The sequence below is a fragment of the Pleurodeles waltl genome, chromosome 4_1, assembly GCF_031143425.1.
Source record: "Pleurodeles waltl isolate 20211129_DDA chromosome 4_1, aPleWal1.hap1.20221129, whole genome shotgun sequence".
Classification (NCBI taxonomy): Eukaryota; Metazoa; Chordata; class Amphibia; order Caudata; family Salamandridae; genus Pleurodeles; species Pleurodeles waltl.
This window is the reverse complement of record NC_090442.1, coordinates 278830013-278846485: the sequence shown is the minus strand read 5'-3', so window position 1 is coordinate 278846485 and position 16473 is coordinate 278830013. Positions and strand designations below refer to the sequence as shown.

At 43.1% G+C, this 16473-nt stretch overlaps 1 protein-coding gene across 3 annotated transcripts in view; it reads right to left on the bottom strand.

Annotated features, from left to right (window-relative positions):
- LOC138287679 (cathepsin E-like) overlaps positions 1–16473 on the bottom strand; it is a 228399-nt gene that overhangs the window by 182213 nt on the left and 29713 nt on the right. The window contains exon 1 of one of the 3 annotated variants that reach the window (XM_069228322.1): positions 12841–13049. The exons of 1 other annotated variant lie outside the window; for it this stretch is intronic. In XM_069228322.1, coding sequence (XP_069084423.1) covers positions 12841–12864 — 24 coding nt within the window. In that variant the 5' untranslated portion in view covers positions 12865–13049. Of the gene's footprint in view, positions 1–12257; positions 13050–16473 lie in introns of those variants that run through there. One more of the 3 variants, XM_069228321.1, reaches the window with a different exon arrangement.

Sequence of the window (16473 nt, the reverse complement as noted above, 5' to 3'; positions counted from 1 at the left end):
CAGGCTGTGTGCCATGTTGTGTTTTCACTTTTGGAGCACCTTGTCATGCAGCTTGCAGTACTAGTCTATATGAGTTTAGTGCTGGGTCCCTTGGAGTGGCGCAAGTTGTGCTGCAGCTCTTAGGGACCCTCTTTAGTACCCAGGCCCTAGGTATCAGAGGTACCATTTACTAGGGACTTACAGAGGTGCTGAAGGGCCTGGCCACTTGGGGATCAAGTGCCCAAGTGTCTTGTTTTGGGGAAGGAACACTGGCACTGGGGACGTGGTTAGAAGGAACCTAGTGCATCTCAGTTAAAGTTGCATCTGAAACCAGGCAAGTGTGGGGGGGCAGGCGGGGCTTCTGCAACCAGAACCCAACTTCCTACATTCACCACTTCTAAACAGTAGTAAAGTGCATGTGCTTTCCCTCTAAAACGTGTGCTTGACATTGTAACTCCCTATTTGGCCTATTTAATTTTCCTATCATTCTATTTTAAATAGCGCATGGAAAGTCAAATGCTATATCTTGGCTTTAGTGAATATTTATACCACCCAGATGCATAAAAAATAATAGGTATCTGGCAGGAACACTGCTGTGCTCTGGCTGGGCTGAAAATTAAATGGACTACAATGACAAATGGCAGGGAAATGCATTTGTCATGTAGGAAAACCCTATTTTTATTTTATTTATAGGTTACTCCTACTGTGTGCCTTGTACACACACAGAACATTGTGCTAAAATATGAAATATGGCACACTGAATAGTGGGGTTATTGTGCCATCACATTAAAATACAAGCAGAAAGCTATTTCGCTATGTAAGCTTTACTAGACTGTTCCCTAAGATTAAACAGGATTAAAATGTTAATTCCCTAGCTTTGCTTTGGAAAAGGCTAGAAAAAGGATTCAAAGCTATTTCCCGCCGTTTTTTAAAATTTAATTTAATAGGGAATTCAGATTTTGATAAATTCAGCAGAAAGATTAACTGCTAACCACTTAGCAGGGGTTAACTATCTGAGCATGGACAAGAACAGTTGGCAGAACAAGCTGCAGTTTATTGACCAACTCTTTTGACTTGGAGATGACAATGAGGGCTTTTCCTGTTTATTTCCATGTCTCCCCCAAATAGCCAAGCTCCAGTCATTGTAGGACAGCAAAATAGTTTTGACCCTGTAAGGCTGAAGGAGAGCTGATTTCTCATTAGATGAAGGCAGTAGATCATTAGCTGAAAACATGCCTGTTGTGTGACAGCATGGTCATGCCATCTTGAAACAGGGACTCCTGGGTACTTTTATGGCTTGGCAAATAGGAAGTGCTGCAAAATGAGGTGTAGTACTGTGAGAAAATAGTTAGGACTGGGTGGTAGATAGTGCACAGGATAAATCTAGATCCCCCATTACTGTCTCATCAAAACAGTCCTAGACCGGGGAAGCCTCCATTTGAAAACAAGGATTGGCAAAGCCAATAGGTTTCACCTATGCAAAATCTATTGGCTTTGTTAATGTTTTTTACATGTTGCACAGCAATTGAGCTGCTGTACAACATGGCTTTGAGTAAAACAAACAAAATTCTATGATGCAGGCAAAGCTGTCCACGTCATAGCATTTTATTTTTGCTTTTTGCTTTTTTTTTTTACTTTGAGCCATGTTGCACAGCAGGCCAACTGCTCTGTAACATGTAAAGAAATTGACACATCCAATACATTTTGCCAATGCTTACTTGGTATGTAAAGGTCACATACTAAGTGAGATTGTGTTGTAGGATGCAGACTACATCTTAGTCCTTGTTCCACTGCAAACCCCTTCCATGCTCACCTCATATTGGAAAAACACATTTTGTTAAACAGCTTCTCCCTGGATTGGAAGCTCCATCTGCATCCCTTTGTGCCCGAGGAGGATACCCATCATGGGCTGAGGATATAGAGATACTGTGCTCTGCAAAGATGAAGCATTTGCTGCCATAAAAAACACTAAAGGCCAGCATAGCCTGCGCTCCTGCCCAGGCTCTCCCGGCATCTAGGCAGAAAACAATTCAACATTCAAGGATGCTATTATTTAAAGGCATACAGGCGTGATTTGGATCAAATACCAATCCCTAGGTTTTTCTTTGACTCTAAATATCATTTTCTGGGCGAGGCAGTCGAGTTGTAAATTACAAGAGCTGCATGTTGTTTGCGTTTTCATCACTATCGTTCTCAATGAGGAATTCTCTCTGAGCCTGCATTAAAGCACGCAAGACAACAAAAACGAAAAACATACATAAGCAGAGAAACATGTCTGTCTGTCTGTTTATGCCCTAGGATGATATCTGTACTCTCTTGCCATTCCCCTGCAGCTTCTAATGTTTGCTGTTTACACAAAAAATGGCATTAGTCACAGAGCCAGCAGTCTGCTTCGTGACACAAAAGAATGTGCAGAACTACAAGTCTTCCAGAAACGCAGGAGAGGGATTGTTTACCTTTGGAAATTCTGTAGGCTTACCTTGTGTGTTGTTCCGGATTACACAAATTCGTTTTCTGATACCTGATTAATTGAATTCTCCAAAGTAAAACATGAGCTACAGGTCCTGTGCAAGACTAAAATTAGGAAGAGGTAGGGGATGAAAGAGAGGGACTGCAGACGACACATGCACTCAAAACGTGTATGCCAGTATGTAAATAAAGAGAATGAGTATCTGCAGGAGTCTGCTGCCCAGTGGAAGGACACTGGCCACAGGAAGCAGTATTTGGCCCAAGTTCCACAGCATGGAGGAATGCTCTGAAGCCTAGAGGAAGCCAGAAGATAGGAGGAGCTCCTGACTAATGAAGCATAAAAACAAGAGTGATGTGGGAGCCAACCAATGGTAAGTAAAGGCAAGCAATGGGTGGGCTCTAAGACCCTTTTTAGATTTGTTTTTACTTACAAGAGATTTTGCAAGTACAGCACAAGTGATTTGCAGGTAAAACATAAAAAGACTTGCTTGATGAAGACTCCTGACTCCTGTTATGCTATTGATTGTGTTTGACCAATGACTTTGTGTTTCACCACTGCGCATATTAGTTGCTCAATGTTCACCAGTAGCACATTACATGTTGTTTTCAGCTTAGCTGCATATTGGCTTTAACATGGCATTAGACATTACATTTGTATTTAGGTCAGCTGCCTATTAGTTTTAACATGGCATTAGACATTACATTTGGTATTTAGGTTAGCTACCTATTGGCTTTAACGTGGCATTAGACATTACATTTGGTATTTAGGCTAGCAGCCTATTGGCTTTAACATGGCATTAGCCATTACATTCTGTATTCAGTTTAGCTGCCTATTGACTTTAACATGGCATTAGACATTACATTTGGTGTTTAGGTTAGCTGCCTATTGGCTTTAACGTGGAGGTAGACATTGCAGTTGAGACCTTGCAGATGAGCTGTGTTTTTCCAACTGTGTTTTTCCACATGGTTGACCAAGCTGTGTTTTTCAAATTGAATTCACACGAACCCTAACGTGATAAGAGAGCGTATATTTGGTGTTTTCCTTTCTGCTCAGCCTTGGGAAGGGGAGGGGCCTAGGAGATCTGGCCAATCTCCAATGGCTTGTTTTATTTCCCGAGTCTGAGAGAAAGGGGCAGGTTTTTGTAACAGTGGCCCTGTGGCAGCAGCAGGGAGAGATCTTTCAGGAGCGGACGTCAGCTGCTTGGCTCCCGTTTGGGTGGAAAGTCTCTTTCTCACAGTTGAACCGGAGTCATCAACTTGAAGATAGGAGAAAGATGACAAGCAGGGATAGGCCCTACGGTGATGCAATTTTGACTTTTATTCTTTGCTTTGAAGTTATGCTATAATATAATCACATGTATTTGCTGTGTACATTGCAACTGAGAAGTACTTTGATATATTTTGCTTTCTTTGCTGTGACTACTTTTAAACGTGTGCTTCCAACCTACTAATCTCATCTTTCAGAAACCTCGTGGTGTAGTAATAATAATAAATGTCTTCTTTAAACTAAGAAGTGCATTCCAGAGAAGTTTTGTCAACTCGGCCACAAGATAAGAGAAGGAAAGCAAAACAACTCCTGATGAAAGAAGGGGCTCAGAGACACCTAATCCTGCAGCCACCCCCACAGACTTGCATTGCTCTCCAAGGTTCAAGTGGTTGGATCCTTGCTTTCCTGTTTCCAGGACACAAACAACATAAAGCCTCCTGATCCCAAGAAGGCCCAGCTGACCTCTAAGGACCAGAACCTGCAGGAGACATGGCTGAAGAGAGACCTGGTGCCTAGTTCTGAGATGTAGGGGGCTGCAGGATTTAAAAAAGGAACCTTCCCAGGACTTTGAAAAAGTTGGGACCACCAACAGAAAACTGGGAAATGGCATAGAGGCTTACCCTGGAAGTTTACAGCCACGGTATAGATAGCATACAGGTTTGTCCCACTCTGAGTTTTTTGCTGTGCTACAAATGGTCAGCTGGTTCTTCATCTGAGGTGGAGTCAGTGAAATTGGCAGATGTCCATGCTTTGTCTCCAAGCACTCTCTCTTCCAATTGTCAACGAGCGCTCAATCTGGCATATCTAGCACAGTGTCCTCTGTAGCAGCAGGCGCGTGGTCAGCAGCAGATGCATCATTGGTGAGGTTGCTTTGTCATGTATCATATGACTGTAGATAGCAGTCTCTCGGGCAGGGATGGTGGAGCCCACTGAAGTCTGGATCACACATGGAACAAGTGAAAAAGTGATCTGTGCACTTCCAGTCAGGCCAATATCTCATTTTTGTAAGTCTCCATGCCACCACCTGATATATTAATAATTCCCAACCAACCCTTGCACATCTGATTAAATTTTTGCTGATACATTCGACACAAAGGGACCAGACTTCAGTAGCATTACGAGTGCAATCATCAGACATCACTGATTTGTGTTTTCACAATCCAACCACTTTTCATAGCTTTGCCAGAGACTATGAGATCTATGAGGAAAACATTCCCTAGCACTTGTGTATATGCAGTGGATTGCCTTCAGCAGATCAGCCAAAACAGGGCAATATGGTGACAGCTGTTGTTTGGAAAGTCTGGACTTGGCCAGAAGTAGTAAAAAAAAATATGATTTTGTGCAAAGGTTGTTCGCATGTGCTAATGCCTTCATCAATGCTGAAAATTATTAAATTGAGGCTTACCTTGACCTTTCAAAGAAAGATTGCAAATACTATTTTACCTACTTTGCCTCAAAATAAGGCTAACTCCGGGCAACTCACAAACATATGTATATCATTACCTTCTGGTATGCCATCCAAATCCTGTGTGAGAATAACCCTCAATATCCACCAGAGTCATGCTGAACCTTACTCATCCTGGATAGTCACTCCTCCTCCAAGAATGAAGGTTCCTTCCCTCTATGAACAAGTAGGATAGCTTTTAAGCGCTTCAGGTTTCTTCACTTTGCTGTCATCAGCCAACTAACAGACTGATACGGGAAGGACCAAATGCTGGGCCTCACCTAATGGGTTCCGTTGACTTTGCACAACAGAGTCTGAGTCCCACTCTCACCCCTACCCTTGACCAAATGCCAGCCCTTCAGAAGGACTATTCAGAAGCCCAAGGCTCTGGAAAAGCCCTAAATTAATTTCTAAAGGAGTTTTGGTCCTCCTCCCTCACTTCAGTGTCTAGGTCTCCTCCCTCCAGCTTCAGGATCACTCTGGTTCACTCACACACACTATCTCTCTTGCAGGCTATACACAAATAAGCACAATATATACTTCAGATGTGGGTGTTAAGATTTAGGTAAGCTTATAGAGGCAGAATTTTACACAAGTGGGCCAGTAGGCCTCCACGCCAGATAAAAAAGTCTGTCCACAATTATGTATTCCCAAAACATGGTACACTATCACCACTGTTCTATATGCTAAAGTCGTAACAGGGAAAGTAATCCATTTTCTGTTAATAAGTGTGTGCTTGATGCACCCCTCCAGCTCATAGGACAGGCCCAGTACTCATCTTATTTATGTCAAAGAACAGGCTGAGGCCACAGCAAAAATGCTAGCTTATTGTGTTGACGGGCCAAAAATCAAAACTGGGATACCAGATACTCGCAGTCGGGTGCCCAAAGCAGCCGAACACAATTATACACGATGTGCGCGACATTCCCACCATAACCAGAGTTTCATTAGTACCCAAAAGAGCCAGAGGTTCAGATATATTCTGGAGGAATTTTGTGTATTACCAAAGGGTATTCACGGAGACACAATCACAAAGGTGCAATCTTGTTCTTAGATGGTCCACTATAACCCATGTAGGGAACAGCAATCAAAAGAGCGAAGAGTCAGATTGGTGATATCCATTGCCTCTGTTTTCTCTCTTATTCCATTCATCTTTCCCTGGGTGAAATGCTAACTATATGCATTCCTATTGTAAGTGTCTGTTCATTGTTACAGCAAAGAGAAGTGCTGCTTATTGCCTCTGCAGGATCTTGATTTCAGGTTAGTGTATTCTGACAGGTAGCCAAAGTTTAAGAACACATATTTTTTCTACGCTACAGCAGCCCAATAGTAAGTAGGTCAATGTTTCAACCACTATAGTGGTAAATTATTTGATTGGGGTCTTCATCAGGACTGGGATGTCTACAGCTGTGAATGTGGAGCACCCATGAGGGCAAAGAAAGTGAAGATCTGTACAATCAGATTAGGAGAAGATCAATTAATTATTACCCTTTGAATTGTATGGTTGCCAAAACACGGAAGATGGGCTTGTTTCTAATCAAAGGGGAGATAGAAACTAATTAGAGGGCTCACATGAAAATAAAGAAGGGCTGTTGTACTTTGTGTTCCCATCCCGGGGAACTAGCTTTTGAGGAGCAGATAAGCTCCAACACAGGCAAGGTTTAAAAGAATAGCTGGGAGGACTGAAGGAAAATTGGTCCCAGAACATAGAGATTTACATCTTGGTATTCTGAAACCAGACTGCCACCTGCAAGCAAGAATACTTTTCAGATAAAAATAATGTCAGTTGAAATGAATCATGATGACTGTCCAGTGGATTATATGGGGTCACAGGGGTTGAAGCCTAGAAACCCCATTGTAGTGGGGGGGAGATGATACATTCCTTAGTCACGTTTTGCTGCTCTATCTAGAGAATGCTTCAGGGTAGTGGATCCTGCAGATGGGGACACATAGTTAAATTGCCTTACGTTCAGGGCGGCTGGTGACATTTGAAAGTGGTGAGGTGTAAAAATTGGGTATGCCTTTTATGTAGCGAGTGAAGCAAGCAAGCTAAATGGACAGACATGTGGTCCAAGGTGAGTCCTCCTCCCTGTAGAAAATTGAAAAAAGATTGACAAATGGTGAACTTGAAAGCAAATGAATTTAGTGAGAAAGCAAGGTTTATAAAGCAGTGGGTACATATAGTCCTGAAATACTAAACACATTAAAAACTGTCCCATATCTTACTGCATTAATACGTTCAACAGTTACTTTAATGTGCAAATTGTACAGTGGTACAACTTCAGGCCCTTTAAATTGTGTGCTTGCCCAGTGTCTTGCACTGCATGCAGCACCAGCTTTGGAAAACAATGGCCCAACCAGGCATTAGGAAGCACCCATAGCTGCTGGCTGCAATCAATCATACAGAAATATACACGCAGACAGATCTCTAAGTGGGATGAAAAAGTGGGGGCTCTCTAAAACGGAACATGTAAAATACATTTCTGTGATTCCCATAGTGTGCCAACCGGCCTGTATTTTGGTTTCGCTCTGCTCTCTGAGATGTTATTGCATTCAGAAACATAACACAACAACTGACATACACCTAAAACCTGTCAGTACTATTGGCTTTGCCAGTAGTTGTTAGCTGTTTAATTTTCAACCTCCTCTCTTTCCTCTTCAGCACCCTCTTTTCCCTCTCCACTGAATGCACTCCCGCTCATCTCCCTCATTTTACCAACCCAACTATACACTGCACTCATTCACATTTAAGCACTTTACTTCATTTTGCTTTTGCCTTCTAAATATTGTGACCTCTACACACCCCTTCACACACATTTACACTGAATTTAATTTACAACTGGAATACATGACCATTATTTCGGTGTCCTCTGCAGAATCCAACACACTGTCAGGCACTTTGCTTTGCCTTCAGCTTCAGCACCAGCGCTCTCAATCGAAGCCCCTCATAAACACCTGTTATGATTCAAAGTATGCACTATGGAAGAGTAATACAATGCACAGAAACACAGCATGATGAAACAGCTAACTCTATTGAGGAATGCAATATTGAGTAAAACGTGAAATAAGAGCAACTAAATGGCTGATACACTTTAACATTCATTGTTCGCATATCAATCCATATTTGTGGCATTAATGTTAAGGGCATGAAGATAGGGCCAGCTTTAACCTCTTAGCTGCTGGGCCTTGCCCCCCCCCCCCGCCCCCCCCGCCCCCCAAGAGGGCTGAGCCCTTTTTTGGCTATTTGGGGTAGTTTGCGCTTAGGCCTTCATAACTTTTTGTCCACATAAGCTAGCCACACCAAATTTGCGTCCTATTTTACAAACATCATAGGGATTCTAAAGGTACCCAGAGTATGTGGGTTCCCCTGGAGGAGACCAAGAAATTAGCCAAAATACAGCAAACATTTTGTTTTTTTCAATAAAATGGGAAAATAGGGCTGCAGAAGAAGGCTTGTGTTTTTTTACATGAAAATGGCATCAACAAAGGGTTTGTGGTACTTAAATAACCATCTTCCCAGCTTTCGAGAACAGGCAGACTTGAATCAGAAAACCACATTTTTCAACACAATTTTGGCATTTTACTGGGACATACCACATTTTTACTATTTTTTGCGCTTTCAGCCTCCTTCCAGTTAGTGACAGGAATGGGTGTGAAACCCAAGCTGGATCCCGGAAAGCTACAACTTTCTGAAAAGTAGACAAAAGTTTGAATTCAGCAAGGTCATTTGTGTAGATCCTACGAGGTTTTCCAACAGAAAAGAACAGCTAAAATAAAAAAAAATTGAAATTGAGCTGAAAAAAACTGCTATTTTTCTCCACGTTTTACTCTGTAACTTTTTCCTGCAATGTCAGATTTTTGAAAGCAATATACCTTTATGTCTGCTGGACTCTTCTGGTTGCGGGGATATACAGGGCTTGTAGGTTCATCAAGATCCCTAGGTACCCATAGGCAATAAATGAGCTGCATCTTGCAATGGGTTTTCATTCTATACTGGGTATACAGCAATGTATTTACTGAACTATAAAGAGTGAAAAAATAGGTATCAAGAAAACCTTTGTATTTCCAAAATGGGCAGTAGATAAGGTATTGAGAAGCAGTGGTTATTTGCACATCTCTGAATTCCGGGGTGTCCATACTAGCATGTGAATTACAGGGCATTTCTCAACTAGACGTCTTTTTTACACACAATTGGAAGGAAAAAAAATGTAGTGAAAGACAAAGGGAAATAACACTTGTTTTGCTATTCTGTGTTCCCCCAAGTCTCCCGATATAATGGTACCTCACTTGTGTGGGTAGGCCTAATGCTCGCAACAGGAAACGCAACATGGACACATCACATTTTTACATTGAAATCTGACCTGTTTTTTGCAAAGTGCCTAGCTGTATATTTTGCCCTCTAGGTCAGCCGGCACGTAGGGAAACCTCCCAAACCTGCACATTTTTGACAATGGGACACCTAGGGAATCCAAGATGGAGTGACTTGTGGGGCTCTCACCAGGTTCTGTTACCCAGAATCCTTTGCAAACCTCAAAATGTGGCCAAAAAAACACTTTTTCCTGCCATTTTGGGGACAGAAAGTTCTGGAATCTGAGAGGAGCCACAAATTTCCTTCCACCCTGCGTTACACTAAGTCTTCCGACAAAAATGGTACCTCACTTGTGTGGGTAGGACTAGCACCCGCGACAGGAAATGCCCCAAAACACAACGTGGACACATCACATTTTCCCAAAGAAAACAGAGCTGTTTTTTGCAAAGTGCCTAGCTGTGGATTTTGGCCTCTAGGTCAGCTGGCACCTAGGGAAACCTACCAAACCTACGCATTTTTTCTAAAACTAGACACCTAGGGAAATACAAGATGGGGTGACTTGTGGGGCTCTGACCAGGTTCTCTTACCCAGAATCCTTTGCAAACCTCAGAATTTGGCCAAAAAAACAGGTTTTCCTCACATTTTGGTGACAAAAAGTTCTGGAATCTGAGAGGAGCCACAAATTTCCTTCCACCTAACGTTCCCCCAAGTCTCCTAATAAAAATGGTACCTCACTTGTGTGGGTAGGCCTAGTGCCCGCGACAGGAAATGCTCCAAAACACAACGTGGACACTTCACATTTTCCAAAAGAAAACAGACCTGTTTTTTGCAAAGTGCTTAGCTGTGGATTTTGGCATCTAGCTCAGCCGACAGCTAGGGAAACCTACCAAACCTGTGCATTTTTTAAAACTGGACACCTAGGGAATCCAAGATGGGGTGACTTGTGGGGCTCTCACCAAGTTCTGTTACTCAGAATCCTTTGCAAACCTCAATATTTGGCAAAAAAAACACTTTTTCCTCACATTTCGGTGATAGAAAGTTCTGGAATCTGACAGGAGCCACAAATGTCCTTCCACTCAGCATTCCCCCAAGTCTCCAGATAAAAATGGTACCTCACTTGTGTGGGTAGGCCTAGTGCCCGCGACAGGAATAGATCACACAACGGTCAATGTTGGTCCTTACATGAGGCAACTGTTGACCCTGGGGTGATCCATTCCTGATGCAGGCACTAGGTACAGGAACTCCAGTGGGGTAGTGTTTTTATCAGGATAGGTGAGGAATCACTGGGTGGTAGGAATTTTGTGGATCCCAGCATATTACTGTAGTTTGTGTGACAGAAATGCAAGAAAAAATAAGAGTTTTTATTCAACATTTCAACTTTGCAGGATACTCTGGGTAAGAAAACATTGGGGAATCCACACAAGTCACACCTCTGTGGACTCCACCGGATGCCTAGTTTCCAGAAATGTCTGGGTTTAGTATGTTTCCCTATATGGCCGCCGAGCCCAGGACCAAAAACACAGGTGCCTGCCTTACATAACCAGTTTGTTTTGTGATATGTAATTTTGATGTCTCCACAATACGATTTGGGTGGTGGAATTTGGGGCTGAACTACATTGGGGAGCTCGCAAGAGAGCACTCTCTCTCTCTGTGCTTGCTGCCTCATTCACCTGCTCTCTGGGTTGGGTTAACCCACTATTGTCCCATTGCACAGACTGTGCTTGCGAAGGGACAGCAGGACTCTCCTCATCACCTCCCTCATAATTACTGGAAGAGGAGTTATTGAATGGAACTCCGACGACTGACAAATCACTCCCAGAGTCTGCGCCATTGTCCTATCCCTCAGATGCTCAGTATTTGCTGTCTCAGTCTCTGATCTTATGTCAGAGCTGTCCTCTATAACCTGAGTGAGGGTGTGAGCAGCAGTCATCCAACGAGATGCCGTCTCTGCTACTGGATAAACTGTTACTCTAAAACACTAGCCTACGTAGACAGTCACAAAATTGCTGGTGTGTGTGTGCTACGTGCAACAGTAGAGGTCACCTTACCTGCGCTTCTTCCCTCAATCAGCACGTTCTTTCAGGACCCTCAAAAAAAACCTTGTCACATACCAATCGTCACAGTCTTTAGCACCTCTAGCGCCCAGTCCAACAATATTTATTGGTTCTCCCACTCCCATGTCCTTCTCCTCGGATTCCCTCACTACCACCCAGCAAAATGCCCTTCATCTGTCCATAGCCACCCCCCCGCACATACATTTCACTTGTGTTATATCGCAGGTAATGGTTGACTTTACTAATGTACTCAGCTATTTACATAAAATACAGATTTGCTCTTTGCAGTAGGCATATAAACCTGCTGCGCTTCTTAATGGCACCAAAACTGCCACTAGACAAAAGTCTGATCCTTTTGTAGCAGAAAGCTACAGTTGAAACGCGTCAGTTGAAGTATGTGCATTGCTTTGAAGATGCAAGCTGCAACCACAAGACAACTGGTGGCATATATATCTATATCTATATATATATATATCTATATCTATATATATATATATACATATATATATATATTTTTTTTTTTGAGTAGTTGTATAGTTTCCTTGGGGGCCATACAACTACTAAAAAATTTCCCTCACAGGGGGTCGCCCTGCCCACAGGCGACCCCCTGTCAATTTCTTTAAAAGAATATATATATATATATATATATATATCAAAAACGAAGTTGTCCTCATGTGAAAGCGCACTCCCAACAGGTTATATAAACAGGAAGAAAAAGCAAAGCCAGCAACTCACAGTGAATTCTTTAAGCAGTTTCATTATTCCAGGCCTTAAGTTATAAAATCATCTCTGGACACGTGTTTCAAGGTCAATCCTTTCTTCAGCAGAGAAAAATATAAAAGTGTTTCACCCTCGTAGGTGCAGCCAGTGCTGGAGGTGTTCCAGGCATCTCTTTCTTACTGAAAAGACCGGCATGGCTTCAGCTTGTCTAATTACAGGCACCTGATTAGTCTCTTTAAATACTAGTCCGCCCCAGTGGGCCTCTCAAGTGGGCAGTGCATGCTGGTTGTGGTGGTCCTGCAATTTTTTCATTTTGCCCCAAGTGGGGTGCTGGAGCCAAACGAAATAATGACCCAAAGTGCAAAACCTTTGTAGGCGAATCCAAAGTAAAATTGTCAGATTTGCTGTGAATAACCTAACCTGATTGCTCTTATTTGACAATCCATTTTTAGTCACACAGACCTGCTTCGATGTGCAGTGGTGCTGCCTTCCTGGCTGGACAGGCCGGTTAATTATTAAAAACAAAGTTGTCCTCATGTGAAAGCGCACTCCCAACAGGTTATATAAACGGGAAGAAAAAGCAAAGCCAGCAACTCACAGTGAATTCTTTCAGCAGTTTCATTATTCCAGGCCTTAAGTTATAAAATCATCTCTGGACACGTGTTTCAAGGTCAATCCTTTCTTCAGCAGAGAAAAATATAAAAGTGTTTCACCCTCGTAGGTGCAGCCAGTGCTGGAGGTGTTCCAGGCATCTCTTTCTTACTGAAAAGACCGGCATGGCTTCAGCTTGTCTAATTACAGGCACCTGATTAGTCTCTTTAAATACTAGTCCGCCCCAGCATGCACTGTTACTCACTTGAGAGGCCCACTGGGGCGGACTGGTATTCAAAGAGACTAATCAGGTGCCTGTAATTAGACAAGCTGAAGCCATGCCGGTCTTTGCAGTAAGAAAGAAATTCCTGGAACACTTCCAGCACTGGCTGCACCTACGAGGGTGAAACACTTTTAGATTTTTCTCTGCTGAAGAAAGGATTGACCTTGAAACACGTGTCCAGAGATGATTTTATAACTTAAGGCCTGGAATAATGAAACTGCCTAAAGAATTCACTGTGAGTTGCTGGCTTTGCTTTTTCTTCCCGTTTATATAACCTGTTGGGAGTGCGCTTTCACATGAGGACAACTTCGTTTTTGATATATATATATATATATCTCTTTCGGGGGCCATCCGGCGCGATCGCACCCCCCCCCCTCCGGGGACACCTACCTTGAATTTAAAAAAAATTGCCCCTGGGTGGGGCGGCCCGTTGGCTGAGGGGTCCAACCTCCCCAAGTGAAATTCCTGATGTCTAGTGGGGTTTCCTGGCCCTCGATCGCAGCTGTGCTGTGATCAAGGGTCAGGGAACCTGGTCAGGAAGGCCTTGTTTGAAAGGAGAGAGTCTCCCCTTTCAAACAAGGCCTTCCCAAACATCAGGAAGGCCGTTTGGGGCCATTTTCGCCAACAGCTCCAATGGGGAAAACAAAACAGTAAAGTCAACGCGCCTCGTGGAGCGCTGACCTCACAAAGGGGCGGGTGGTGTTGGAGACACAGAAGATCTTCTGTGTCTCTCGGGGGTTTTAAAAAACAAAAAATACTCTGGTGAGATTTTTTAACTCCCTCCCTGGTGTCGGCCACTGGTCATGACCTGCACCAGGGAGGTAGTGTCAACACCATACAACAGATAACTGCCTTTACTATAAGCACGTATTTCTCCCCTTGCGCTTGACTCGGATATTTGGATCCATTTTGCAAGGGAGTAAGAACCATGCTTGTCGTTTTGAAACGTTTCACGTGCAACAAATACAGCAACTCCACTTCTAAAGGAGCCAGCGATCTGCAGCCGGAGCCAGGGGTGTCACATGGGGAGATTAGTGTGGCAAGGGGTCTCAGTAAAATAAAAATAACACAAGATTAGCATTATAACACTTACCATTACCGAAGACAAGGCACTAAGGCCCATATTTATGGAAAGTTAGCGCCACCTTAGCGTAATTTTTTTTATGCTAAAGCAGCGCTAACTTAACTCCATATTTATATTTTGACGCTGAACCCATCTAGCGTAAAAATATCTGGGTTAGCAACATTTTTAGGAAGCGCTAACAATGATATGCAAGGTAAGCGTTCCCTTCCTAAAAATGACGCTAGCCCCACCATTGTCATATTTACCTCCCAATGCTAAAATGACGCACACTAAGGAGGCAGACCTAAAGAATGACGCTAAGGCCAATTAGGGTCAAATTTTAACACCTGGTCAGACCAGGTGTTAAAGTGCTGTTAGGCACATTTCCATGGGGATACACCATCGAATGGGCACATAGATGCCCACCCCAACACCAGCATCACCACCACCCACACCACAGGGACACTACTGGAGGAGGGAGCCCATCCCAGGTAAGGTTACGTGTATGTGTGTTGTGTGCCACTGGGCAGTGCCCCTGGCTGGCACTGGTTGTGTTGGGGTAGTCCTGGGGACACTTGTCCCCTGTGTTGGACATTGGGGTGGTGCTAATTTCTCCTGTCAATAATTTGACAGGCGTCATTTTATGGCGCTAGTGGGCCAAAAATGACGCTAGGCTGACTAGCAGCAACCAGTCTAATGTCATTTTTGGCCCACTAGCGCCATTTTCCCAAATGTCATTGTGCACCGGCTAGCATTTTTTTTCAGACACTAGCGAGTCATCAGCGCCATTATGCGTCTTTTTTTAAATATGGCGCATTGATGGCCCTAGGGAATGGTGTGAGCATGCGCTATATTTTTTGACACACAACTTTAAGAGCGCAGTTGTGCATCGTTTTACATAAATATGGGCCTAAATTACATGTGCTTGCATCCACTCCTACTGCATGACGAATGGGAAAAGGGTGGGATCTATGTCTGTCAATGACAGATGGCTGCCCTCACACAGGGATGAAGACTCTGACGCCCAAAATCTTGATGCTGAAAGCGTCATTGGCCTATAGTGGATACTGCCACAGACCACAACAGAAATGAAGGGCTTTAGTGCAGTCAGCCCTGCAATGTGCCTCACAGTGTAAAAAGTTGATTTATTGGCTGGCTTCCATGCTTCAAAGCGAAGGAGGGCGGGCAGCCTGGGACAGAAAGCCCAGACTTAAATGCATCCATTTGTTTAGTGAAACCGTCCTATCTCTAAACAAATCGATCTATTCAATATTTGTTATGTGAATGTGTAGGAATTTCAGAGGAGAGTAGCCAGCCCTAAAAGAGAAACCGCCCCTCCTCTTTTGTGCTATGTACTTGGAAGGAGGATAAGGGATTGTTTGAAAGTCTTAGGCAAGAGCCATGTTTTCAAAATAATCTCAAGGTTAAATGATCACAGGCGACAAGGTGTGTCAGGCTGAAGCTCTCGCTCAGTATTTGGTAAATCAATCTGTTAAAATTGCGGGGCTTTTTTGTGAAACAAGCTGAAAGACATGATGAGAGTCCTGTGGGTGCATGCAAGGGTGGCAACTTGAAAGCACCTCGCAATAAGAGTAGAGGCCACGGCCTGCGCATTGGCAAAATCTACTGAGTCAATTTACTACTTCATTGATATTGTTTAATGTACAAATGTTACTGATTGAAATCATTTCACTTAAACGCATGCTACTAACGCAGGTTGTATATAAGAATATCCTACGGAGAAAAACTGTTTGACATAAATATCGTGGTTTAATTATCATTCAGAAAAATGCCGTCCCAATGGATGAAGATTTGGTATTATTAACTTCAACAGGACAACATTTTTGTAAATGATATTTAATACATAATATTTATGTCAGACGATATTCACACATCAGTATTCTTGTACCATACCAATGAGGTCTGCCTACACGTACCCAGTGACAAATAAAAAAATAAGCTAACGATGATGCTAAAAGAAGAACAGCAAAATACAAATTAAAAAATCATTTTAATTTCTGAAGGGCTCTAGGCAAATGGCTAACCATTTTCAATAATTGAAATGCCTATTCCTAAGGCTTCTAATTTGCAGTGCAGAGGACTAGAGTACTTGAAATTGAATTACCGATAATGTACAAGGCAAGATGTTCTAAGCTGAATTGAGACGCGCACACACCGGATGTCACCAGGGAGACCTGGGCCTACACACTGCAGTGGAATGTCAAACGCCGCCGTTATCACCAGCCTGGGGTCGGCGCATTCCATCTTCCCTATGTCTTATCAGGCGGTCTGGC